At 45.4% G+C, this 27998-nt stretch overlaps 1 protein-coding gene across 4 annotated transcripts; it reads left to right on the top strand.

Annotated features, from left to right (window-relative positions):
• The first annotated feature begins 1 nt into the window (after position 1).
• FKBP15 (FKBP prolyl isomerase family member 15) lies at positions 2–27997 on the top strand. 4 transcript variants are annotated; one of them, XM_077283934.1, is made up of 30 exons: positions 2–287; positions 5590–5699; positions 5849–5930; positions 7971–8040; positions 8129–8203; positions 13385–13483; positions 13559–13708; positions 13957–14025; positions 14503–14646; positions 15532–15659; positions 15774–15822; positions 16576–16695; positions 17156–17252; positions 17364–17461; positions 17712–17817; positions 20043–20152; positions 20230–20343; positions 20449–20543; positions 20691–20793; positions 21798–21969; positions 22042–22178; positions 22329–22475; positions 23059–23148; positions 23257–23358; positions 24796–24849; positions 25004–25105; positions 25535–25642; positions 25880–26550; positions 26780–26870; positions 27381–27997. In XM_077283934.1, exons 1-30 carry the CDS (start codon positions 238–240, stop codon positions 27456–27458), a joined length of 3621 nt encoding a protein of 1206 aa, XP_077140049.1. In that variant the 5' UTR covers positions 2–237; the 3' UTR covers positions 27459–27997. The 4 variants fall into 4 exon arrangements, with proteins under 4 accessions (XP_077140049.1, XP_077140050.1, XP_077140047.1 ...); XM_077283935.1 differs by lacking the exon at positions 2–287 and adding an exon at positions 863–942 and having other exon boundaries at positions 5489–5699; XM_077283932.1 differs by lacking the exon at positions 2–287 and adding an exon at positions 868–942.
• The last annotated feature ends 1 nt before the right edge of the window (position 27998 follows it).

Genomic DNA, 27998 nt, shown 5'->3' with positions numbered 1-27998 from the left:
GGCTAACCATAGCGAGGTGTGAAGCACCACGCCTGCGTTCCGTCGAAAGCTATAGACGCCACGTGATACTTTTTTTACATTAATTTCCGACGTTTGCTTTACAGCAGCTGTAAAACGAGATCAGCATGGGAGTATAGGGTGTCAGCTGACTACCCCGTGACTGTCAGGCAACCCGGAAGAGGCAGCTGACTGGCGGTGGGGGTTGCTGCTCCGGGTGTACACTGCTCTGCTGCTGTCATGTTTGGGCCAGACGAGGAGGATGCTGACTTTTTATCTCCTACTGGAGGGTAAGTGGCCCCTGAGAGCTGGGGGCCCCTCCGCTCACTGTCATAGAGGCTTGTTTGACATAAAGTGTGAAAAAAACAACAATTACTGTGACTTATAGACACTCAGAGCCTGTGTGGAACTATAAGCTGGGTGTTCCTTGACATGCTGAGCCTTGTAGTTCCTCACTACTTGATTTCCGTTGTAATGTGGTTGTGGTCAGTGGAAGCTGTCGGCAGGGCGCGCAGGGGAGGCCGTGGGCAGCGCGCGCAGGGGAGTCCGTGGGCAGCGCGCGCAGGGGAGTCCGTGGGCAGCGCGCGCAGGGGAGTCCGTGGGCAGCGCGCGCAGGGGAGTCCGTGGGCAGCGCGCGCAGGGGAGTCCGTAGGCAGCGCGCGCAGGGGAGGCCGTGGGCAGCGCGCGCAGGGGAGTCCGTGGGCAGCGCGCGCAGGGGAGGCCGTGGGCAGCGCGCGCAGGGGAGGCCGTGGGCAGTGATCGCAGTGTGGGCAGTGCGCGCAGGGGAGGCCGTGGGCAGTGCACGCATGGGAGGCCGTGTGGGCAGTGCGCGCATGGGAGGCCGTGGGCAGCGCACGCATGGGAGGCTCCGGGTGTACACTGCTCTGCTGCTGTCATGTTTGGGCCAGACGAGGAGGATGCTGACTTTTTATCTCCTACTGGAGGGTAAGTGGCCCCTGAGAGCTGGGGGCCCCTCCGCTCACTGTCATAGAGGCTTGTTTGACATAAAGTGTGAAAAAAACAACAATTACTGTGACTTATAGACACTCAGAGCCTGTGTGGAACTATAAGCTGGGTGTTCCTTGACATGCTGAGCCTTGTAGTTCCTCACTACTTGATTTCCGTTGTAATGTGGTTGTGGTCAGTGGAAGCTGTCGGCAGGGCGCGCAGGGGAGTCCGTGGGCAGCGCGCGCAGGGGAGTCCGTGGGCAGCGCGCGCAGGGGAGTCCGTGGGCAGCGCGCGCAGGGGAGTCCGTGGGCAGCGCGCGCAGGGGAGTCCGTGGGCAGCGCGCGCAGGGGAGTCCGTGGGCAGCGCGCGCAGGGGAGTCCGTGGGCAGCGCGCGCAGGGGAGGCCGTGGGCAGTGATCGCAGTGTGGGCAGTGCGCGCAGGGGAGGCCGTGGGCAGTGCGCGCATGGGAGGCCGTGGGCAGCGCACGCAGGGGAGGCCGTGGGCAGTGATTGCAGCGTGGGCAGCGCGCGCAGGGGAGGCCGTGGTCAGCGCGCGCAGGGGAGTCCGTGGGCAGCGCGCGCAGGGGAGTCCGTGGGCAGCGCGCGCAGGGGGAGTCCGTGGGCAGCGCGCGCAGGGGGAGTCCGTGGGCAGCGCGCGCAGGGGGAGTCCGTGGGCAGCGCGCGCAGGGGAGTCCGTGGGCAGCGCGCGCAGCGTGGGCAGCGCGCGCAGGGGAGGCCGTGGGCAGTGATCGCAGCGTGGGCAGCGCGCGCAGGGGAGGCCGTGGGCAGTGATCGCAGCGTGGGCAGTGCACGCAGGGGAGGCTGTCAGCTCATCGCTTCATTCACCCTCATCCTTAAAAGTTTCACAACTTTCTAATACACTTTGCATCAATCCCGCACCTTGTAGTGGAAGTGGTGTTCTGATTCTAAAGTCCGAATCTTTTGACTTTCAGCTCTTTGTGTGACTGCTACTGTCAGCAATCTGATAACTGCAGTGCTAGGAGTTGTAGTTCTACATCAGTTGTGCATTGCAGTATCAACAACCTTATGTTAGAAACCCCTTTAGGGAGTTGCAATCTCTTGCTCAATTTGACTTTGGATGTGGAGAGATGCATCCAAGGGAAGGGAAGGAGGATCTGTGCTGTGCCGTCCCGCTATGTATGACACATTGATTCGTCCTGGCAAAAGCTTCCCTATAAGTAACAACTGAGGTTACTATTGGCATTACAAGGAAGCGATTATAACCCCATATTGATGCACTGCCAGCTGATGACAGAACACAGAGGTCCCATTCACTTGCTTTAGGCTCCACTAATGATCACCGGGAAATCTCATAAATAGCAGTTCCCTCATACAGTAAGAAGATGCATAAGTGTAATCCAGGCAACGTGACATTGGCTTATAAAAGCGAGAAATTGTATTGTCCTGTCCTTCAGTCACCTGTCCCCGGTAATGGCCGATAACAGAGAGTAATACATTTGTAGGACACATGAGTACAGTCCCCTTCCTCCAGTAATGGCTGATAACAGGGAGTAGTAGATTGCACTCACCTGTCCTATAGTCTCCTTCCTCCAGTAATGGCTGATAACAGGGATTATACTGGCTCCTGAAGAAGCCACTCTAGTGGCGACACGCATCGTGCATTCATTTGGCCCACCTGGCAAAGCACCAACAAACTGGTCTTGAGCTATAGGTATTTCCCTGTGGACCTTTGCAGTGGCATTATTATTGTTGGGCTGTGGGTAAGCCCTACTCAGCCCCGTGTGCCTCATACCAACTGGTTCAGGGTCTCACCACCCCTTCTCCATCTAGAGGGTTTGCATATACTTGGAATACCAGGTTCTTACTTCCTCCTCTCTATCCCTGCTCCATCTCATATGTTCTGTCTGTTCTTTATTTTGTCTGATAGTATCATATAATTTTTTTTTTTTTTTTACAATTCGTATCAGGAAGAACATATACAGATACTTGTTACTTGTTTAGCCCAGTTAATAATAATAATTTTGGTGAAAGGATATTGCTGACATTTTTGGAATATGGTACTCTGGGGTTGTTGAAGGTGCCAAATAATTGTGTAGTAACTCTCAAGTCCGCTTTGTTTTTGATTAATAAACAGCTTATTTTGATTATTATCTACATGTCTATTTGAGGTACGCTTGTTGTTTATGATAGTTTTGGGTGCAGTTTTTTTGTCGTCTGGGCCATTTGTCGGAATGGACGTACCTTCATTACATTGTTTTTATATTTTGTGTGGTTTGGTGTGTCTTTGTATACGTTAATAAAATTAAAATAATATCTAATTGTTATTTATATAGTGGTCCCTGATTCTTTGGCATGTACTTTTCTCTCATAGTTTGCAGTACACTTTTTGACATGCCTCAGGTTGATTACTTCTTTTTTATATTGCATGAAAATTGTTGATGGTGCCCTCTTATGTGTTTGTTTGGGCTGATAACAGGTAGTAATTGCACTCACCTGTCCTATAGTCGCCTTCCTCCAGTAATGGCTGATAAGAGTAATAGATTGTACTCGCCTGTCCCTAGTAATGGCTGATAACAGGGAGTAATAGATTGTAGTCATCTGTCCTACAGTTGCATCTTCCCAGTGATGGCTGATAACAGAGAGTAATCTATTGCACTCACCTGCCCTACAGTTGCTTTCCTCCAGTAATGGCTGATAACAGTGAGTAATAGATTGTACCCCCTCCCCAGCTGGATATGGCTGCTAACAGAGAACAATCGACTGCTTTCTATACCCGGTGAGTTCACATTTCCTAAGCAGCGATCGGGTTACGAGGAGGAAGTGTCCTCGATAAGCAGAATGCTGATAAAGCAGAACTGTGTGGCAGCGGTGGTTCTGCTGTGTAGCGGGTGTCATCTGATCGGATCAGTCATGTGGCTGCGCTCCTTGTTTAGCAGCTTGGGGGCCACTCCATCCTGGAAGACTTCCTGAGATCTGAGGCAGTGAATCTACTTCAGTAGACGCAGGCGCCTGACACCGCTGGGTGACAACTTTGTGGGATCAGTAGTAGTGGCCGCTATAGTTGTCACCTAATGTTTCAAGGCAAAGCTCCATTGACATGTAGTAATGCGTACCTCCTGCTATGTTCGGTGCGCAGACTGATTTTTATTGCTGAGTCTTTGGTGGAAATATTAGTCCCAGCAGTGCTGTCAAATCTCAGCATGTCTTCCATATGTTTAGGCAACTTTGCAGCCCACTTGTGTTTAGTTTTCCATTTGTGAATATGGGGAAGTGATAGAAGCATCGCCCTCTAGTGGTTGTTTATCAATGATTAATATGGGGCAGTGATAGAAGTATGGCCCCATCCCATAGTGATTGGTTATTCATTGATGAATATGGGGCAGTAAAGGAAACATCGCCCTCTAGAGGCTAGTTACTCTTTGATTAATATGGGGCAATGATGGAAGTATCATGGTGGTTGATTCTTCACATAGTATGGGGTAGTGATGTAAATGTCGCCTCCTAGTGGTTGGCTTTCCATTGAAGGATATGAGGCAGTGATGGAAGTAGGGTCCCTAGTGGTTGGTTATTTATTGATGAATATGAGGCAGTGATGGAAGTATGGTGCCCTAGTGGTTGATTGTTCACATAGCATGGGGTAGTGATGGAAGCATCAGCCCTGTAGTTTTCCCATTGATGAATATGAGGTGGTGATGAAGCATCGCCCCCTAGTGGTTGATGATTGTAAGTATGTGGTAGTGATGGAAGCATGGACCCCTAGTGGTTGGTTATTCACTGATGTGTATGGGGTAAAGTTATAAGCATCACCCTCTGTAGTTTTCCCATTGATGAATATGGGGCAGTGATGGAAGCATCGCCCCCTAGTGCCTTTTTTTTGTTGTTGTTAATGATTGGTACATTGGCTGCCCCGTGATACTTCTATCTCCATAAACAAAAGTCTTTTCAGTGACCTCTTGCATTATGGAGAATTTAGGGAATTGAGAACGTGACGGGGACAACAGTGTCCGCGCTTCTAAACTGGTGTCAGATGATCTGTATTACTGATGTTCGGGGCGGACATCCTGCTGCCTCCACAAGCTCCTTTGCGGCTGGGGATGCGGATTGCTCGGTGGTTTCTTTTACTTTGGAAGAATTTCACGGAGAAGTGGCAGATTTCACATGCTCATGTCCGTCTGCATAACTAGAAATGGGTCCTGGAGAGCTGGAGGAGAGCGCGCCTAAACCATGGAAGATAGACTACTTCTGGCACGAGATCCATGGGTCAGTGCCGGGGCGTGGAGGCAGACCCTTATTGTGCTCTTTATGCATCACTTTACTGCCATGTTGTAAGATCTCTGCTTGCAGTCAGTGAAGTGGAATCCTCCCTACATACTCGTAAACCTGACCCAATGTGTCACAGTGGAGGGTTTGGTCCATCAGTATTCGCTTGGGCTCCAGACTGACACATTGTAGCAAACGTTCAGGGACCTAATGTGGGCTTCTCTTGGAGTTTTAGCTTCCAATATATTTTCTAGAAATTGTAGCTAACCTTCAGCTGTGAGGAATGTCTTGCTATTTTTCAGGTTGACTGTAAAGGAAATGTAACCATCCACTGACAAGAAGCAGAGATTTTAGGTTTTAACGACGGGTGATGTGTGTAATCCCGTCTTCATATATGTCATAGGTCCAAGTTGGCATCTCTCTTTGGAATGGACCAGAATGTCAGCGTGCAGGGGAATGAATCCTTCCACTACACCGCTCCAAAGCAGCCGAAGAAGGGCGCAGTGCCAGCGGGTGAGGCTATAGGGCCGCAGATTGCTCGCCGCGGGGAATAGACCTTTGAAGCCATTGTGGGAGCCGGCGGGGGTCTCGGGAAGGGAAGGGAGGCGGCTGTATGAAAATATTGTCCACATTGTGCTTATATCTCTTTATTCACATTCCAGGTACAAAATCCTCCAAACTGCCCGGAGCCCCTGGTGCTGCCCCCTCCGTCCTGTACGCTACAGCCGTCCACGCCTACAAGTAGTAAGTGTCCTTTATATAAAGCCATCACTATCAACACCACCACTGTCTATGTGTGGAGATAATGCAACGGGGACATCTGTACAGTACTGACCCTGTATTATACCCCAGAGCTGCACACAGTATTCATATGTAATGTATGTACACAGGGACTGCACCAGCAGAATAGTGAGTGCAGCTCTGGGGTATACACTGTGTTCCAAATTATTATGCAAATTGGATTTAAGTGTCTTAAAGATTTAATTGTTTTGTTTTTCAAATAAACTCCTGGATGGTATTGTGTCTCAGGGCTCAATGAATCACTGAAATCAATCTTAAACACATGGGATAATTAGTTTTCCAGGTGATTCTAATTAAAGGAAAACTACTCAAAAATGAAGTTCCACATCATTATTATGCAGGTCACAGGTTTCAAGCAATATGGGAAATAAAAAGGATCTCTCTGCTGCTGAAAAGCGTTAAATAGTGCAATGCCTTGGACAAGGTATGAAAAAATGTGATATTTCACGAAAACTTAAGAGTGATCATCATACTCTGATGAGATTTGTGACTGAAACAGAGCAGAGACAGAGTTCATGCAAATAAAGGCATAATGAGGAAGTTTTCTGGCAGACAAATTCATTGGATTAAGAGAGCAGCTGCCAAAATACAATTACAAAGCAGCAAACAGTTATTTGAAGCTGCTGGTGCATCTGGAGTCCCTTGAACCTCAAGGTGTAGGATCCTAAAAAGGCTTGCTGTGGTGCATAAACCTACTATTCGGCCACTCCTAAACAGTGTTCACAAGCAGAAATGGTTGCAGTGGGCCCACACATACATGAAGACTAATTTCCAAACAGTCTTGTTTACTGATGAGTGTCGAGCAACACTGGGTGGTCCAGATGGATGGAGTAGTGGATGGTTGGTGGATGGCCACCATGTCCCAACAAGGCTGCGACGTCAGCAAGGAGGTGGAGGAGTCATGTTTTGGGCTGGAATCATGGGGAACCAGCTGGTAGGGCCCTTTAAGGTTCCTGAAGGTGTGAAAATGACCTCAGCAAAGTATATAGAGTTTCTGACTGACAACTTTCTTCCATGGTCTAAAAAGCAGAAACGTGCCATCAGGAGCAAAATCATCTTCATGCATGACAATGAATACCTCTGAGTAATTGGCTGCTATGGGCATAAAAGGGGATAAACTCATGGTGTGGCCACCATCTTCCCCTGACCTCAACCCTATAGAGAACCTTTGGAGTATCATCAAACAAACGATCTATGAGGGTGGGAGGCAGTTCACATCAAAACAGCAGCTCTGGGAGGCTATTCTGACTTCATGCAAAGAAATACAAGCAGAAACTCTCCAAAAACTCACAAGTTCAATGGGTGCAAGAATTGTGAAGGTGATATCAATGAAGGGCTCCTATGTTAACATGTAACTTGGTCTGTTAGGATGTTTTCGCGTTAAATAGCTTTTTTGTTCAGTGAATGTGACCTCCTAATGCTGCAAATTCCACAAATGAGCATTTTCAGTTCTTTAAAACATATCAAATGTTTAGAAATTCTACTGTGCCTAATAATTTGGAACAGTGCATTTTGAGTTTTTATTCATTTTGGAGATTATACTGTTATCATTGGGAGGTTTCTTCAATAAAATTTGATGTATACTCCAACGGGTGATGACTTTTATTAGACTGACTGTCATTTGCACCGACCATTTAGGAAAAGCCGAGAAACATGTCATTTGCATAATAATTTGAAACATAGTGTAATACAGGATGTAACTCTGGATCAGTAATGTATGTACACAGTGACTGCACCAGCAGAATAGTGAGTGCAGCTCTGGAGTATAATACAGGATGTAACTCAGGATCAGTAATGTATGTACACAGTGACTGCACCAGCAGAATAGTGAGTGCAGCTCTGGGGTATAGTACAGGATGTAACTCAGGATCAGTAATGTAATGTATGTACACAGTAACTGCACCAGCAGAATAGTGAGTGCAGCTCTGGAGTATTTATCACTTGATGGATAAACTTGATCTGAATGGTGTCTTTGTTGTACAGTGTAAGTGGCCAGTATGTGAAGCAGGGCAAGTTCGGTGCTGCTGTCCTGGGGAACCATACTAGTAAGGAGGTGAGTGGAGCTGAGGGGTGCAGTGTGTTAGGTCCTGCGAGCTTCGTGTGCAGCTCTCTGACCCTCTGGCTTTGTCTTTGTCCTGTAGTACAGGATCCTGCTGTACATCAGCCAGCAGCAGCCGGTCACCACTGTCCGCATACATCCAGGATTTGCCTTTACAGTAAGTCCACTGTCGTGGTGCAGGACACCCGATCTAAATCCCCAGGGGTAATATGTGTTATCTCCTCCTCGGATCCCGTAGAACAATGCTGTTTGTTAGAAACTGGCAGCGATTCCAACAGACCTTCACATGGAGATGTAACCGAGCCACCAAGTGTGCTGGTGAGGAGCAATCCATCGCTTGCCATGAATAGTCAGCTGTTCACTTCTTAATCCTCCATGTCCTCAGATCTAGAGGTTTGCGACCTGAGGGGGTTTTACGGGGGGGCCCAATATTATTGTTCTAATGTATTGTTATGCCTTTTACATGGTCCACAATGTGCCATGCTGCATTTCCTGGTGCCTGGCATTGGGTATAATTCCTATTTACACTAGAAAGATACTATAGTACCATACACCACTACAAGGTGTGCAGAGCTGTTGTCTTCGGCTCACTGCGTATGAATGTTTATTGTCGATCTGACACTCATCACCTATCTAAAAGCCAATGGCAAGTCCTGGACAACCCCTTTAACCCCTCTGTGACCTTAGACGTACTATCCCGTCGAGGTGACCTGGGCCTATCTGACCCTCGACGGGATAGTACGTCATAGCCGATCGGCCGCGCTCACGGGGGGAGCGCGGCCGGGTGTCAGCTGACTATCGCAGCTGACATCCGGCACTATGTGCCAGGAGCGGTCACGGACCGCCCCCGGCACATTAACCCCCGGCACACCGCGATCAAACATGATCGCGGTGTACCGGCGGTATAGGGAAGCATCGCGCAGGGAGGGGGCTCCCTGCAGGCTTCCCTGAGACCCCCGGAGCAACGCGATGTGATCGCGTTGCTCTGAGGGTCTCCTACCTCCCTCCTCGCCGCAGGTCCCGGATCCAAGATGGCCGTGGCATCCGGGTCCTGCAGGGAGGGAGGTGGCTTACCGAGTGCCTGCTCAGAGCAGGCGCTGGTAAGCCTGCAGCCCTGCACAGCAGATCGCAGATCTGGCAGAGTGCTGTGCACACTGCCAGATCAATGATCTGTGATGTCCCCCCCCCCTGGGACAAAGTAAAAAAGTAAAAAAAAAATTCCCCACGTGTGTGTGTAAAAAAAAAAAAAAAAAAAAAAAAAAAAAAAAAAAAAAAAAAATCCAAAAAAAAAAGTTATTCCCATAAATACATTTCTTTAGCTAAATAAAATAAAAAAAACAATAAAAGTACACATATTTAGTATCGCCGCGTCCGTAACGACCCAACCTATAAAACTGCCCCACTAGTTAACCCCTTCAGTAAACACCGTAAGAAGAAAAAAAAAAAAAAAACGAGGCAAAAAACAACGCTTTATTACCATACCGCCGAACAAAAAGTGGAATAACACGCGATCAAAAAGACTGATATAAATAACCATGGTATCGCTGAAAACGTCATCTTGTCCCGCAAAAAACGAGCCGCCATACAGCATCATCAGCAAAAAAATAAAAAAGTTATAGTCCTGAGAATAAAGCGATACCAAAATAATTATTTTTTCTATAAAATAGTTTTTATCGTATAAAAGCGCCAAAACATAAAAAAATGATATAAATGAGATATCGCTGTAATCGTACTGACCCGACGAATAAAACTGCTTTATCAATTTTACCAAACGCGGAACGGTATAAACGCCTCCCCCAAAAGAAATTCATGAATAGCTGGTTTTTGATCACTCTGCCTCACAAAAATCGGAATAAAAAGCGATCAAAAAATGTCACGTGTCCGAAAATGTTACCAATAAAAACGTCAACGCGTCCCGCAAAAAACAAGATCTCACATAACTCTGTGGACTCAAATATGGAAAAATTACAGCTCTCAAAATGTGGTAACGCAAAAAATATTTTTTGCAATGAAAAGCGTCTTTCAGTGTGTGACGGCTGCCAATCATAAAAACCCGCTATAAAAGTAAATCAAACCCCCCTTCATCACCCCCTTAGTTAGGGAAAAATAAAAAAATTAAAAAATGTATTTATTTCTATTTTCCCATTAGGGTTAGGGTTTGGGCTAGAGTTAGGGCTAGGGTTAGGGTTAGGGTTTGGGCTAGAGTTAGGGCTAGGGTTAGGGCTAGGGTTAGGGCTAGGGTTAGGGCTAGGGTTAGGGCTAGGGTTAGGGTTAGGGCTAGGGTTAGGGCTAGGGTTAGGGTTAGGGCTAGGGTTAGGGCTAGGGTTAGGGCTAGGGTTAGGGTTAGGGCTAGGGTTAGGGCTAGGGTTAGGGCTAGGGTTAGGGCTAGGGTTAGGGTTAGGGCTAGAGTTAGGGCTAGGGTTAGGGCTAGGGTTAGGGCTAGGGTTAGGGCTAGGGTTAGGGCTAGGGTTAGGGCTAGGGTTAGGGCTAGGGCTAGGGCTAGGGTTAGGGTTAGGGCTAGTGATAGGGTTAGGGTTAGGGTTGGGGTTTGGAGTGTCTGGGTTAGAGGAGTGGTTAGGGTTACCGTTGGGATTAGGGTTAGGGATGTGTTTGGATTAGGGTTTCAGTTATAATTGGGGGGTTTCCACTGTTTAGGCACATCAGGGGCTCTCCAAACGGGACATGGCATCCGATCTGAATTCCAGCCAATTCTGCGTTGAAAAAGGAAAACAGTGCTCCTTCCCTTCAGAGCTCTCCCGTGTGCCCAAACAGGGGTTTACCCCAACATATTGGGTATCAGCGTACTCAGGACAAATCAGGGTGGATAAAAATCAATGTTTTTTTAAAAAAATCAAAAAAATCGGTTTTTTTTTATTTAAATCGGATTTTTTTGATTTAAATCGGATTTTTTTCAATAAACTGCTTTTTGAGGAAAATATTTTACCATCCAAAGGTTCTTCCATCATGAGATAAAGCTGAGTTGTTTAACTCAGTAGAATAAAGGCTGTATATGTGTAACATTCACAATGCCATGCTCTTCCAGAGGTTTCTGTAGGATGCTGACTATCCAACAAGTTTGGGCATGTCAACTGAATGGAAAAAGAAACTAAACCAAAAGTGAAACCAAGCTAGAAGTGTGGAATTAAAGGGGCAGTATGAACAAAATGTGGAGGCTATTAATAGTTTATACAATTAAGACATGCTGCTTTTAAACACCTACCTATTGCCATATAGTAAAACAAAAAAGATTTTTACTTACTTTGGGGTCCCCCCCTCACCCTGGCGTTAGATCGTTGCCCCTAGTTTCGTCCGTGTAACTATGGGCGCACATGCGCACTGCTCTCACTTCTCATTTTAATCGTGATTTATATTAAAAAAAACCTTTTGATTTAAATCATGATTTAAATCGGCGTGATTTAAATCAATCCACCCTGGGACAAATTGGACATCATCTTTTGGGGTCCAATTTCTCCTGCTACCCTTGGGAAAATACAAAACTGGGGGCCAAAAAATAAGTTTTGTGGGAAAAAAAAGATTTTTTATTTTCACGGCTCTGCGTTGTAAACTGTAGTGAAACACTTGGGGGTTCAAAGTTCTCACAACACATCTAGATAAGTTCCTTGGGGGGTCTAGTTTCCAATATGGGGTCACTTGTGGGGGGTTTGTACTGTTTGGGTACATCAGGGGCTCTGCAAATTCAACGTGACGCCTGCAGACCAATCCATTTTAGTCTGCATTCCAAATGACGCTCCTTCCCTTCCGAGCTCTGTCATGCACCCAAACAGTGGTTCCCCCCCACATATGGGGTATCAGCGTACTCAGGACAAATTGGACAACAAAGTTTGGGGTCCAATTTATCCTGATACCCTTGTGAAAATACAAAACTGGGGGCTAAAAATCATTTTTGTGAAAAAAAAAAAAAAGAATTTTTATTTTCACGGCTCTGCGTTATAAACTGTAGTGAAACACTTGGGGGTTCAAAGCTATCAAAACACATCTAGATAAGTTCCTTAGGGGGTCTACTTTCCAAAATGGTGTCACTTGTGGGGGTTTTTAATGTTTAGGCACATCAGGGGCTCTCCAAACGCAACATGGCATCCCATCTTAATTCCAGTCAATTTTGCATTGAAAAGTAAAATAGCGCTCCTTCCCTTCCGAGCTCTGCTATGCGCCCAAACAGTGGTTTACCCCCACATATGGGGTATCGTCGTACTCAGGACAAATTGCACAACAAATTTTGTGGTCTAATTTCTTCTCTTACCCTTGGGAAAATAAAAAATTGGGGGCGAAAAGATCATTTTTGTGAAAAAATATGATTTTTTATTTTTACGGCTCTGCATTATAAACTTCTGCGAAGCGCTTGTTGGGTCAAAGTGCTCACCACACATCTAGATAAGATCCTTAGGGGGTCTACTTTCCAAAATGGTGTCACTTGTGGGGGGTTTCAATGTTTAGGCACATCAGGGGCTCTCCAAATGCAACATGGCGTCCCATCTCAATTCCAGTCAATTTTGCATTGAAAAGTCAAATGGCGCTCCTTTCCTTCCGAGCTCTGCCCTGCGCCCAAACAATGGTTTACACCCACATATGGGGTATCAGCGTACTCAGGATGAATTGTACAACAAATTTTGGGGTCTATTTTCTCCTGTTACCCTTGGTAAAATAAAACAAATTGGAGCTGAAACAAATTTTGTGTGAAAAAAAGTTAAATGTTTATTTTTATTTAAACATTCCAAAAATTCCTGTGAAACACCTGAAGGGTTAATAAACTTCTTGAAAGTGGTTTTGAGTACCTTGAGGGGTGCAGTTTTTAGAATGGTGTCACACTTTGGTATTTTCTATCATATAGACCCCTCAAAATGACTTCAAATGAGATGTGGTCCCTAAAAAAAAATGGTGTTGTAAAAATGAGAAATTGCTGGTCAAATTTTAACCCTTATAACTCCGTCACAAAAAAAAATTTGGGTTCCAAAATTGTGCTGATGTAAAGTAGACATGTGGGAAATGTTACTTATTAAGTATTTTGCGTGACATATGTCTGTGATTTAAGGGCATAAAAATTCAAAGTTGGAAAATTGCAAAATTTTCAAAATTTTCGCCAAATATTCGTTTTTTTCACAAATAAACGCAAGTTATATCGAAGAAATTTTACCACTATCATGAAGTACAATATGTCACGAGAAAACAATGTCAGAATCGCCAAGATCCGTTGAAGCGTTCCAGAGTTATAACCTCATAAAGGGACAGTGGTCAGAATTGTAAAAATTGGCCCGGTCATTAACGTGCAAACCACCCTTGGGGGTGAAGGGGTTAATGCTGCGTGTTCTGATCGCCGCAGGTTCAGCTTAATCATTACGCAGCTTTCTATGACGAGCAGCAGCAGAGCTGGTCTGTTATGTTCGAGTCCGAAGTGGCTGCGGTGGAATTCAGTAAACAGGTGAACCATGTATATGTGCAGTATGTGTGCGTGTGTTAAGTATTTGTTGTTCCTAACATTCCGTGCCCATCACAGCTCTGCCTTGCCAAGTGTAACAGTGCCCCATCCATTGATGCCGTGGTCTCCCAGGATCTCCTCCCCGGTGATGGACAAGCGGCAGATGTTGGAGACTTGATGGAAGTGGCGTACACTGGCTGGTTACTCCAGGACCACGGGATCGGACAGGTACCATGAAGTGTATCTAGTAGTCAGTGACTGATCATGTCTTCCTCGCAATCATGATAGCGAAAGCAATTACATAATTTTTCTAAAGTAGCACCCTCTATTGAACACATGGGGAACTGCAGCTCTCGCATTAGGAACATTGGTGCAGCTGTGCTCCAGTCTGACCATCTTGTACGCAGGCGGCTCACACTCTCTTTGTGCTTCCCCAGGATTTACTCATTCCATCCCTTTTTGTTTTTTATTTTCAGATGTTCGACTCCAACGTCCAGAAGGACAAATTACTGCGCCTTAAGCTGGGCTCCGGGAAAGTGATTAAGGTGATTTCCTCATATAGAGCAAAGCTATGTATAGCCTCTGATGCCAGCAAGACGTGGGACCAGTGATCGACACATGGGACCAGTGATCGACATGGTTAACACTGAGGCACTGGGACAGGATGGGGTCAACTTAAAGCAAAACCTATTGTTATGCGTTGTGATATTTACCCAGAAAACGAGCCGTCACATCCAGGTGGAAAATTGATGCAGAGTTGGATGACTATCTCCATTTACTTCTATGGGAGTTGCAGAAACAGCTGGTCATGTCTTGTAACTACCATAGAATTGAATGGAGAAATTATTCACTCTCTGCCTGGCCACCCACTCTAAAGATATGTGCAAGGACCCGTCTATCATTATGGTGTGTCTTCTAGATATGATAGAAAGTTCTAAGGTGGAAGTGCCCCTTTAAGACCATATTATAGCAGTATGGATCACTTTTTCTTATTTTTTTTTATTTATTTCTTTGTTGTCCAGGGCTGGGAGGAGGGAATGCTGGGGATGAAGAAAGGAGGAAAAAGGTTTCTGGTCATCCCTCCAGCACTTGGATATGGTTCTCAGGGACTGACCGGCAGAATCCCCTCTAACGCTACCCTTGTTTTCGAGGTGGAAGTGAAGCGGGTGAGTGACGTTCTAGTTTTGGAAGATTATATATACTGTAATGGTTATTAACCCTTTCCCAATATCCGCCATGTATGGCTCAGGAGAAGAGTTCTCTCCTTGCATAGCAGGTGACGGCTGTGTTGTACTTTTAACACCTGCCTCTAACAGCCCTAATCGCTGATGGTTAACCGCTTAAATGTCATTGTCATTCTCTGAAAGCTTCATTTAAGTGTCTCAATTCCAGTGGAGCTTGGATACATGCTCCCATTGCCACCTCCATCTCGTCCTCGCCATCTTTATACTTCTGTGCTAGAATTGTTAATTTCACAAGATCTTAAAGTACAAGCAATCAAATCCTCACGGGTTCAAGTCCTCTGGGGGTCAGAAAGCTAAAAAATTTTGTGAAATGCATACCAAAAAGTATTTAAAAATATCACTGCCCCCACTTCAAAAAAAACTGAAGCCCAAACTTTTTTTTATAGCTCAAAAATAAAAGAATAAAACAAATGATACATTTGGTTTTGCAGTATTCCCCAAAATAGTATTGATCAAAAACGCAGCTCGACATGCAGAAAACTAAGCCCCTACAGCGCTCTATAAAAATGCAAAAAAAAAGTTACAGGTGTCAGTAAGTATTAATGCAAAGAACTTTTTTTTGTAAAAAAAAAAAAAAATTGCAGATTTTTTTTTTTTTAATTAAACCACTAAAATATTAAAAGAACAAATGTTGGTACTGTTGTAATCTTCCTGGCCTTAACAATCATGTCACTAGCTCATTTTTACCGCATATTGAACACGGTAACAAGAACGAAAAATGAAGGGAAAAAAAAATGCAAATGCCTAAAACAAAACAATTTACTGTGGCATTGAAAGGGTTAATATCCAATGTTATTTTTTTATCAGATGAAACAGAAGGAGCAGGGATCTGACCGGCAGAGCATCGGTTCCCGGGACTCCCCAGTGTCTATCACAGACTGTATTCCTACCGAGAGTCCACCGCAACCGCCAACATCGGTGCCACCAAAACCTGGGTATATGCTAATGCCAGTGGTTCAACCAACATGGTGCCGCTGAAGATCCATTACAGCATGTTGTCTAATTTTCTGCATGCCTGTGCTATTTACTGATTTATCCTCTTTTTCCAGGGATCCGGATGTTCGTGCCAAGTCCAACTCAATCAGCGAGCAGTTGGCAGTAAGTGACTTGGGGTTGGGAGGACTGGCAGTAAGTGATCTGTGGCAAGCAGGACTAACGGGGCTGGCAGTAGGTGACCTGGGGCTCACGGGGCTGGCAGTAGGTGACCTGGGGCTCACGGGGCTGGCAGTAGGTGACCTGGGGCTCACGGGGCTGGCAGTAGGTGACCTGGGGCTCACGGGGCTGGCAGTAGGTGACCTGGGGCTCACGGGGCTGGCAGTAGGTGACCTGGGGCTCACGGGGCTGGCAGTAGGTGACCTGGGGCTCACGGGGCTGGCAGTAGGTGACCTGGGGCTCACGGGGCTGGCAGTAGGTGACCTGGGGCTCACGGGGCTGGCAGTAGGTGACCTGGGGCTCACGGGGCTGGCAGTAGGTGACCTGGGGCTCACGGGGCTGGCAGTAGGTGACCTGGGGCTCACGGGGCTGGCAGTAGGTGACCTGGGGCTCACGGGGCTGGCAGTAGGTGACCTGGGGCTCACGGGGCTGGCAGTAGGTGACCTGGGGCTCACGGGGCTGGCAGTAGGTGACCTGGGGCTCACGGGGCTGGCAGTAGGTGACCTGGGGCTCACGGGGCTGGCAGTAGGTGACCTGGGGCTCACGGGGCTGGCAGTAGGTGACCTGGGGCTCACGGGGCTGGCAGTAGGTGACCTGTGGCAAGCAGGACTAACGGGACTGGCAGTAGGTGACTTTTGGCTCACGGGAATGGCACGTTACAGCTTATCTATCATTTTTGACATTTTCACTGATTAACAGAATCCTGATATGGCGAAGGCGAAGCTGATCTCCCGTATGGCAAAAATGGGTCAGCCCATGTTACCCTTCCTGGCAGGGAGTTCCACTCCACAACCGGACTCCAGTGACTCTGAGATTGAGGTAAAATGCTTCCCTCATATGGATGGACGCCTGCGACACTAAAGGGTGACACATACGAGTAATCCATATGTACTTCAACTTTCTAATACTCTTGGATTCCATTGCCTTGCATTTCCAAGATCTTGGCTTCCTTTTAATGAATAGTGGCATTTTGTTCACTTCTTATCCCAATACTTTTTGAACATAGAATTTGCTACAGTTGCATCCAGGCACGATATCTGTTGGGATTGCCTGCATTGACGCATTGCAAGGCTCATCTTTACACAGTTTTAGCTTTTTGTTAAAAAATAGTATGTTTCAGTTCCTTGCCCTTTACATTATCTTTACTTGCCACGTGAGAATAAAAACAAAGATTAATAAATATATATTAAACAATAGTGCCGTGTCACATGGAATCTGAATTTTATTTGCCTTAGTATAAAAGGTAAAATCATAAATTTTTTTTGTTTTTCTTTAATAGGATCCTAACGCACAGAGAATCTCGCCATATCCCGCAGCTCCGCTCCCAGTCCGGCCCACCCCACAGATCAGCCACCCTCCTCATATAGCAGCTCCCGGTAATGTGTGGACCCACCTGCTCCAGGGCACTTCACGCCTTTACTTGCTTGACCCCAGACCTGAGGACAGTTTTGAGGACTTTTTTTTTTTTTTTATTGTTACATTTACAGTTCCTCAACAGCAGCCGGGGCTCGCCGCCTCTTCTGCCGCCCTGCTACCCGTCGCGCACCTTCCCTCCCATGGCGTTCCTGCAGCTCCCGGCTTCCAGGTCAGTACAGCATAGTATTTAGTAGATGTGACTGTAGAGCCATCTAGTGGTGGAATTTGGATATTGCAAGTGCCAAACTGGTTTATTTGGAAGTTGTTGGCATCGATCCTCCAATAATAAAATGTCTTGCATCCTTGTAAAGATCAATCTTCATAGATTTCTGCCAGTCTTATTAATTGTGCATACCCTTAAATATGTGCCATTGTTTTCTGAAAACCTGCGGGCAGCTGTAACAAATATCATCTTTCAGCCGTACACTGGAATCCAGTATGCGTATCCGCAGAACCCTACAACCCAGCTGCAGCCAGTCGGCCATGTCTACCCTGCTCCTATACAGCAGCCGGCTACTTACCAAGGTAATGGAAGTATTCTTTAATTTACTGCTCTATTGCAAAGCCACGTAGTTTCTTTCGTCAGCGTGATTCTGGCTGCAAGTCAAGAACTTTAACAATAGTCACCATTCCAATGCCGCTGTCATTCACTGACAATTGAATATATATACAGTACAGAGTAAAAGTTTTTTACACACCTTCTCATTTAAAGATTTTTCTGTATTTTCATGACTATGAAAATTGTATTTTCACACTGAAGGCATCAAAACTATGTATTAACACATGTGGAATTATATACTTAACAAAAAAGTGTGAAACAACTGAAATTATGTCTTATATTCTAGGTTCTTCAAAGTAGCCACCTTTTGCTTTGATGACTGCTTTGCATACTTTTGGCATTCTCTTGATGAGCTTCAAGAGGTAGTCACCGGAAATGGTTTTCACTTCACAGGTGTGCCCTGTCAGGTTTAATAAGTGGGATTTCTTGCCTTATAATAGGGGTTGGGACCATCAGTTGTGTTGTGCAGAAGTCTGGTGGATACACAGCTGATAGTCCTACTGAATAAACTGTTAGAATTTGTATTATGGCAAGAAAAAAGCAGCTAAGTAATGAAAAATGAGTGTTCATCATTACTTTAAGAAATGAAGGTCAGTCAGTCCGAAAAATTGGGCAAACTTTGAAAGAGTCCCCAAGTGCAGTGGCAAAAACCATCAATCGCTACAAAGAAACTGGCTCACATGAGGACCGCCCCAGGAAAGGAAGACCAAGAGTCACCTCTGCTTCTGAGGATAAGTTTATCTGAGTCACCAGCCTCAGAAATCGCATGTTAACAGCAGCTCAGATTAGAGACCAGGTCAATGCCACTCAGAGTTCTAGCAGCAGACACATCTCTACAACAACTGTTAAGAGGAGACTTTGTGCAGCAGGTCTTCATGGTAAACTAGCTGATAGTAAACCACTGCTAAGGACAGGCAACAAGCAGAAGAGACTTGTTTGGGCTAAAGATCACAAGGAATGGACATTAGACCAGTGGAAATCTGTGCTTTGGGTTGATGAGTCCAAATTTGAGATCTTTGGTTCCAACCACCGTGTCTTTGTGCGACGCAGAAAAGGTGAACGGATGGACTCTACATGCCTGGTTCCCACCGTGAAGCATGGAGGAGGAGGTTTGATGGTGTGGGGGTGCTTTGCTGGTGACACTGTTGGGGATTTATTTAAAATTGAAGGCATAGTGAACCAGCATGGCTACCACAGCATCTTGCAGCGGCATGCTATTCCATCCGGTTTGCGTTTAGTTGGACCATCATTTATTTTTCAACAGGACAATGACCCCAAACACACCTCCAGGCTGTGTAAGGGCTATCTGACCAAGAAGGAGAGTGATGGGGTGCTACGCCAGATGATCTGGCCTCCCCAGGCACCAGACCTGAACCCAATCGAGATGGTTTGGGGTGAGCTGGACCGCAGAGTGAAGGCAAAAAGGCCAACAAGTGCTAAGCATCTCTGGGAACTCCTTCAAGATTGTTGGAAGACCATTTCCGGTGACTACCTCTTGAAGCTCATCAAGAGAATGCCAAGAGCAAAGGTGGCTACTTTGAAGAACCTAGAATATAAGACATATTTTCAGTTGTTTCATACTTTTTTGTTAAGTATACAATTCCACATGTGTTAATTCATAGCTTTAATGCCTTCAGTGTGAATTTACAATTTTCATAGTCATTAAAATACAGAAAAATCTTTAAATGAGAAGGTGTGTCCAAACTATTGGTCTGTACTGTGCGTGCGTGCGTGTGTGTATATATATGTATGTGTGTGTGTGTGTGTGTATATATATATATATGTATGTGTGTGTGTGCGTGTGTATATATATGTATGTGTGTGTGTGCGTGCGTGCGTGTGTATATATGTGTGTGTGTGTGTGTGTGCGTGTGTGTGTGTGTGTATATATGTATGTATGTATATATATATATATATATATATATATATATATATATATATATATATATATATATATATATATATATATATATATATATATATATATATATATATATATATATATATATATATATATATATATTTTTTTTTATTATTATTTGCCCTCCGAGACTCGATTGTGGGGTGTTGATGGCTTATTTTTGAAGCTGGGGACGGAAAATAAAGTTATGGCTCTTAAAAAAAGGTGAGAAAAAGCAAAAATTGGTGCAATGGGATTACTATATTAATCCCATCCGTTGTGAACTTTCAGCCTCAGGTGATGTCACTTCTTTCCTGATGACGGAGGCACGACAGCAGAGCACCGAGATCCGGATGGGCATCGGCAAAGTCATTGATAAAATAGACACCCTGGCCTCTAAGGTAAGGAGACCCCCACGTCCTCTGCTCTATAGTGTCCTCTGCTCCTCGTCATCTCACTTTTGTGTCTGTCGGTGCAGGTGGACAATCTGCAGAAGGAAAATTCATCCGTAGCCTCCCATCTGCTCCCTGGGTTATCGTCCATCACCATGGAAAGCGCCATGATCATGAATAATATCCAACGTATCATCCAGGTGAGAGCAGCGCGGGGGGCTACTCGTTTCTGAGGACACGCTGCTGATCTGGAGTGAAGGGGTCCTGGCAGGGATTGAAGGGTTACATTTTATTTTACCTACCAGGAAAATGAACGTCTGAAGCAGGAAGTTTTGGATAAGAGCAGCCGGATAGAAGAGCAGAACGTGAAGATCGGTGAACTGATTAATCGTAACCAGAGGTATAATGCATGCGAAGCGGCAAAGATTAGGAATGATGGCTCGGTATAGGGCCGATCAGCAGGAGCTTCACCAGTTACACAGTTTTGGGTTTTTTTCGGTTTGATTTTGACATTGTTTCCTTTGACATCTTCATCCTCTCCGGGCAGATATGTAGAGCAGAGTAACATGTTAATGGAGCAGAGGAACGACTCTCTGAAGAATTCAACTGAGAACACACAAGCAAAGATGCTCCATGCCATGCAAGAAAAGGTGTCTGTGCTTAATTCTCCTATTACTGACTTATTAGTAGGGATTATAGCTACTATAATACTGCCCCTATGTACAATAATATAACTACTATAATTCTACCCCTATGTACAAGAATATAACTACTATAATACTGCCCCTATGTACAAGAATATAACTACTATAATACTGCCCCTATGTACAAGAATATAACTACTATAATACTGCTCCTATGTACAAGAATATAACTACTATAATACTGCCCCCTATATACAAGAATATAACTACTATAATACTGCCCCTATGTACAAGAATATAACTACTATAATACTGCCCCCTATATACAAGAATATAGCTACTATAATACTGCTCCTATGTACAAGAATATAACTACTATAATACTGCCCCCTATATACAAGAATATAACTACTATAATACTGCCCCTATGTACAAGAATATAACTACTATAATACTGCTCCTATGTACAAGAATATAACTACTATAATACTGCTCCTATGTACAAGAATATAACTACTATAATACTGCCCTTATGTACAATAATAGAACTACTATACTACTGCCCCCATGTATAAGTAGTATAATAGCGCTCCCAATGTACAGGAGTCTGGTGAGCTGCTGGAATATTTGCTCTTGCCTCTATTGCTCCTGTTGTGTTCCCTCAGTGCTCTGTGATTCGCTGGCTTGTTCTTACTGCCGCTGCTTTTTCTTTCCCAGCATGCTTTGCACATGGATCTGGGCAGGTATCAGGTGAGGTCTGTGGGGACTTCCTTCCTTCCATCATATTTCTTTCATTACTGACCTTTCTTGCTTAACTTGATGCTAATATGATAAGTTGCACAGCTGAGAGGTTGCAGATCATCCTAACTTTTTGCTCTGCATCTGTTAAGAAACTACAGCTCCCAGCATGCCTCGACATGTTTAGGAATTGCCGTTTTCCTTCAGTTGAAGAGCTGTTGTACAGTGATGTCACCATGATGGCTTCATTCGCCATCCGCTCTGTCTTACAGGCCAAAGTAGCAGAGGACCTCTCCGCTGCCACCGGCCAGTTGTCCCGCCTTCAGCTGGAGGTCACAGCCTATCAGAAGAAGGAGATGGATCTCCGGACACAACTGGCTGCCTCCTTACAAGAAGCTGAGAAGTGTCGGCTGGAGCTCGGCTCGCTGCAGGCTCAGCTCATAGGTTAGTGCGCGCTCCACGGTGGACCATCGGGTCGCCAACAAGCAGCGGTGTGATGACTCCATCTATACCCAGAGCTGAAAGAGACGTCCGAGCAGACCAAAAACCGCGCCAAAACTGAAAAGGACAGCCGCCGCACCCTGGAGCTCAGACTGACCGCCCTAGAAGAAGAAATGTCAGACTTGAAGATTGAGAAGGAGAATCTGGAGAAGGTGACAGTAAAGCTGAACTTTTAATAGAAACCAGTCTGTGTATTCTGCAGTGTAGCATGGGGGATTTTAGACTAATCTAGCTTCCAGTAGACAGTGTGGGTAAGCCGGAGTCTTCATATAAATAAGGTATATTTTCTTTCTGTGATGTAGAGCCTGACTGAAAGAAAGAAGAAGTCGCAGCAGGAGCGGCAGCGGGCAGAGGAGGAGCAGGAGGAGCTGCGACGATCCTTCCATGAGGAGAACGAGACCCTCAGGCAGCAGCTGAAGAAAAGCCGTGAGCAGGTGACCGCCGAACAGGTCAGTAGGAGGCAGAGCGGCGGGTGTGCGGACAGTGGCCGGAGACATATGTTAGTCTGATACTGAACACTAGTCCTCAGCAATGTTCCCTCTAAGCCTTTGTAGCTGGTGAGTGGGGAAGTTCCCGTCCTGTGTGCCGCCCTCTGCATCGCGGGCTATGCAGAAATGTTACCGCACAGCGCTCAAATAATTAGCTATAAAGCAGCTGGATACACAGGGCCATGTAGCATGATTGCAAATGGCGCCACACATGATCCTGGCTGAGTGGAGTGAAGCTTAGTGTCTGCATCCCTGGTGGTCCGGGGCTAGTTGTCTAAAGCAGTCAGAGGGTTAATGTCCGTATTCTTGTAGTGGATTACTGCAGTAATGAGGTTAATATAAAGATCTATGGTGGCGCAAGGTTAATCAAGGATTAATGTAAGGATCCCTGGTGGAGTAGGGCATTAAAGGGGCTAATGTAAGTATCCTTGGTGGTCTAGGACAAAGAATGGGTTAATGTAAGGATTCCTGGTGGTCTAGGACAGTGTCCCTGCTGTCCTGGTGAGATCGCATGCTTACGCTCTTCTCCCCTATCTGTGTGCAGCTGTCCTCCTCTTCTTCCCGGGATCGCGATGAGCAGAGGCTGATGGAGCTCCAGGATCAGGCCGCCCAGTTACAGCCCCTGAAAGTAAAGGTGATTATGGGGTCTCCATCTGTAGGCCTCCAGTGTGGCATCAGGGGTTAGATTGTGCAAAGTCTGCATCACTCGGCTGCTTCATGCCGCTCCATGTCTCCCTTGCAGTGCGGCCAATTACAGAGCCAGATAACCTCCCTAAGAGACCAGCTCGGAGAAATGCGCGACCGAGAAAGTGACCTGCTCTCTGCGAAAGACCGAGTGGAGCAGGTGAGGGGGGAGTCTGGTATTAATTCTTAAAATGGTGAAGGAGAATTTTATAACTAGTGGTGAACATGAATTCCCTTTAAAACAAAATGTTATTTACAAATATCTAAAAAACACCTTCCCAGTGGCTTTTAGGCAGAAAAAATTGCCAAAAGATGTTTGACCAAGGTCTAGCGCATACCCTATGGCATACCCTATGATAGGCCTAATCTATCACCTGCCTTACTGTGGAGGTTGGCACCCTAAATATACAATTTTTTTGGCAGCCCCTCTCTCCGTAGGCTATCCCTCACTGCCCTATCTCACCCTACGTTCAAAGGTGAGAAAACAATAATTTAAAGAACAGAAATTGAAAAAGCAAAAAAATGGTCAAAAAAACAAACAAATATAATGCACAAAGTACCGATGTCAGATGCCATAGTAGATAGAATAGCATCCGTACTTTGTGCATCTGAAGGGCCTCCTGATGAACCGTACAACGGGGCGCATCCTATATCGGATAAGTGATGTTTTATCTATGTCCTTATTGTTTGGGTGTGATATAGGATTTATTCATGTATTGGTGTTAATCTGCATGTGTGTCTAGCAATCTAGAAGTATACCCATTTAACTTACTGAATAAGCAAACTAAGCTATTTGAGGTCAAGTATCATTTAAACAGAATATGTGCTTTGATGTGGATCATGCCCTGGGTCAATGTGATCTTTTGAGCTGATATACGGCTAAACCCAAAGGCCAATGCTCTATTGAGGTTGCTTATTGTTTTGGATTTTGATTATTTACTTATTTGATTTTTTTTTTACCTTTTTTTTTTACTTTTTTCATTTCTGTTCTTTAAATTATTGTTTTCTCACCTTTTGAATGTAGGGTGAGATAGGGCAGTGAGGGATAGCCCAGGGTGAGTGGGGGCGCCAAAAAATCGTATATTTAGGGTGCCAACCTCCACAGTAAGGCAGGTGATAGATTAGGCCTATCATAGGGTATGTGCTAGACCTTGGTCAAACCTTTTTTGGCAATTTTTTCTGCCTAAAAACCACTGGGAAGGTGGTTTTTAGATAGGAGTCTGGTATTAGGAGTTATTAATTAAAGGGGTTTTATATAATTAAATTGTAATAACTTAATAGTTTCCTGTTTTCTCTCCATTTCTTCCACTCCCCAATATTTCTGCTTGCAGTCTTTGAATGCAAACATTCCCTTTTCTATTCACATCCTAATGTTTCTATATACTGACCGCAAGCAGAGATATTGAAAATGGTGTGAAATTTAAAGAAAATGTTCAAAAGTTTCATAACTTTTATTACACGACTAATGAAACAGATGTTTTTTTTTTGTTTGTTTGTTTTTTTCTTTCCCGATTTATTAATGTATTTGTTTTGATCACATTTGTGCCCCATGACATCTTCCGTCACAATTATCGATCCCTCCTACTGCCACAAGCAGAAATTATCTCGGCTTCAGGAGGGGTCAGTGCAGCTAGAGCCTCTGCGACTGCAGGTGAGTCCATAGCGGTCCTGAATACCACACCACACACCTCACCACACACACACACACACACACACACACACACACACACACACACACACACACACACACACACACACACACACACACACTCTGCACCCTTCTGGTAACTTGTGTCTCCTCCCAGTGCGCCCAGCTCCAGACTCAGGTCGCTTCCTTAACAAGTCAGCTTGGATACGCTCATGCGAGTAAAGAAGAAAGACGTCCACTGAGCGATCCGGCCGAGGAGGTGAGACGTCACGCGATATCTTAAGCGTCAGTGAGTCCGGGGGTTAGATGGCGACTAAGGCTGCGCAGTTGCATGACGGATGCATTGAGCTGTAATCTATAGGGTCCTTATATTTGTGGGAGCCCATAACAAAACAACCTGTGGGTCTCCAACTGTTTGGAAACTGCAACTCTCAGTACGGTCAGTGACAGCATGCTGGGACTTGCAGTTTCTTGTCAGGAGGAGAACCACAGGTTGCAGACTTTTATTATACAAAGTGATGTCATATGATGCCATTGTTTGCTTTTAGGGTCACTGGATTTATGCATCTATGTTTATTTTCATCTAATTAATATACTGTATATGTAGGCTAATTAGTATTCATGACAGCTAATTAATATTTGTGAAGGTGGGTGCAGATTATTATCCTGGTTGTCCCCTGTTCATTAGGTGAAGAAGATCATGAATGGAGTATTCCATTCCCTCCGGAAGGAATTTGACTTGGAGGAGTCGTACACTGGACGGGCAGTGCTGGGCACCATCATGAGCACCATAAAGGTAAAGGGACGCCATAATGTTTAAGGGACATGGACGCACTGGTGGGTTTGTTACAATGTATCAGTTTCGGTCCAGGCCTGTGCTGCTGTGCTGAGCTCACATAGGATTGCCTACACTGACGCATCAGATGTGTTAACAAAATAGCCTCTATGCGAAAATCAAAGCAAGCAGTGATCTTGAAATGGTGGGAAGTGCTTTTATATGCAGATGAATGGACGACCTCTTGTATCTTTTCAGGCAACCACACTACAGTTACTGAATAAATCTCAGGACGAGCCACCAGCAGGAAGTGGCAGCGAGGAGGAGGCAGAGGAGGAGGACAGGGATGAGGAGGTGGAAAGAGCCACACACCCTGCGCCACATGCTTCTGTGTCGACGCCTCCAAATCTAAGTGTACCGCTCTCTGCCGACCATGCACAGATCGATGAGACCCCCGAAACTAAAGAAGTTGTCAATGGGCATCCAAACCAAGAAAAATCTGCAGCAAAAGAGGAGAAAGTGGTGAAGGTGATCGAGGAGGATCTAGAGGCCCCATCTGCTCTTGTGCACATGTTCTCCAGTGATCTGCCGGAGTCTAGTATGGTTACCCACATGGCAGAAATCGCTGGAGAATTGCCTCAGTCTGGGACTAGCGTCAGTGACGATGCACTGGTCTGTGACCCTTCTCCTGAGATTGGAGAAGACCCGAAGGGTGATGTTCTTGTGTCAGAAGAGCCTCCTGCTGCCTTATCCAAGACCAACGACTCTGAAGACGAGAAACATCATCCGCCTCCATTCGGAAGTGATGAGGAAAGCAGCAGCCCTGTGCCTGCCAAGGGAGAGATCCCAACTCTCAGCTCTATGGAAAGTACAGACGTAAAAGGGAAGGTGGACGTCAGTCCCAAGCAAGAGGAAATCGCTAATGTCAGGTTAGTTCTGATAGATCTGCCTGGTAATGGCAGGAGATGTTTTGGTGCATGACAGGTGCCGACGTGTGCATCTGATCCGTCCGTAGAGGGCAGGTGTGAATGGTGGCCAATAGGACACCCTCATGATCTTGATTCCAAGTCATGGGCTACTAGCTGTTATATGGACTTATAGGTTGGGATGGATGGATGGATGAGTCTCTGCTGTCACTAATTATCTATTTTCTTTCAGCTTGGTGGAATCTGATGATGAAGAGGACTTGTTTAAACATTCATCCCCTGGGACCAAAGGAAAACACGAAGATGAAGAAGAGGAGGAAGTGGTAAGTTTTCTTATGTGAATGAGTAAGGGTTTTTTCCAGGACTGAGAAATCGCTGACCTATGCTTGGGATGGGTCATCCTTATCGGTGGGAGTGGTCCTTCTGCAGCTCGGTCTCATTGAAATGAATGTGATCAGAGCTGCAGTACTGAGGACGACCATTGCTGCTGCCTGTATATGGCTCTCTACACTATACATCCTACCCCATTGAAGGTAAAATATTGTGACATACTGAAATGCTCATACGCCTGGATGGTTTACATAAATACAAGCGGAGGACCCAGGTGTAGTGGCCAAGTCAGTAATCTCTGAACTCTGCAAACCTCCCCCTGGCTTTTAATGTGACATGTAAAGTAGTGTCAATGGTTTTATTACTGACACTCTCCCTTTAAATGGAAGTAATGTCACTATCGTCATGTGAACATGACCTTAGAAGTCCCGAATACTATAGAAAAGTGGCCGGTGGTATCTCTAACCGCAGACAAGTAAGCAGACTGTGTCTTCCATCCTTAGAGCATGAAGGGACGTCCTCCTCCTGCACCTCTTTTTGGAGATGACGAAGAAGATGAAGACTTGGATTGGATGGGGTAATTATTATCTCCAGGTCTTAAAGGTGAACCTTTAATAGCAACATCTCAAGCTCATGTGTGACCGCCCGAAAACTGGAGGAACCATGAACTTCTAAAGTCACACAGATAAGGTCAGAGCCAAGGAATCCACATCTGCTGCAGTCTGACCCATAGACTTGTGTACTGGCGAACTACAGACTGCACAATAACCTACACCTTCAGGTACAGGACCCAGAATGCAGTGCAGGAAGGTGCTCATGACCCAGAAGGCATTTCAAGAAGGCGCTAATGACCTCGGATGCTCTGCAGGAGAGAATCTGGATTTGATTACCTCTGCAGTCTATCAGTTGTTGCAAGTCATATGCTACTAACCGATCCAGATTTGGAAGCACAGCTAATTCCTTTGGATTTTTTTTTTTATTGCTTCGTAGTTGCAAAGAAAAAAAAAAATAAAATAAAGTTTGGCTATGTCAGATTTCCAAGGATTCTCCACTTGTAATCATTTTCTTGCTTTTTTTACTTTTACCATTTATGGTAGAAAAATAAAAATCTGTGAACTTTT

The sequence above is a fragment of the Ranitomeya variabilis genome, chromosome 2 (assembly GCF_051348905.1).
Source record: "Ranitomeya variabilis isolate aRanVar5 chromosome 2, aRanVar5.hap1, whole genome shotgun sequence".
NCBI classification, from domain to species: domain Eukaryota; kingdom Metazoa; phylum Chordata; class Amphibia; order Anura; family Dendrobatidae; genus Ranitomeya; species Ranitomeya variabilis.
The sequence above is the reverse complement of the archived record's forward strand: the minus strand, read 5'-3'. Positions and strand labels throughout refer to the sequence as shown.

What these genes read in the sequence shown, in the direction of transcription:
- FKBP15 (XM_077283934.1), top strand. Translation starts at nt 238, where the DNA reads ATGTTTGGGCCAGACGAGGAGGATGCTGACTTTTTATCTCCTACTGGA. An exon ending in ATCCAGGATTTGCCTTTACA is followed by an intron (nt 8,204 to 13,384) that starts GTAAGTCCACTG and finishes TGATCGCCGCAG; the next exon opens with GTTCAGCTTAATCATTACGC. An exon ending in AGGACCACGGGATCGGACAG is followed by an intron (nt 13,709 to 13,956) that starts GTACCATGAAGT and finishes TTTTATTTTCAG; the next exon opens with ATGTTCGACTCCAACGTCCA.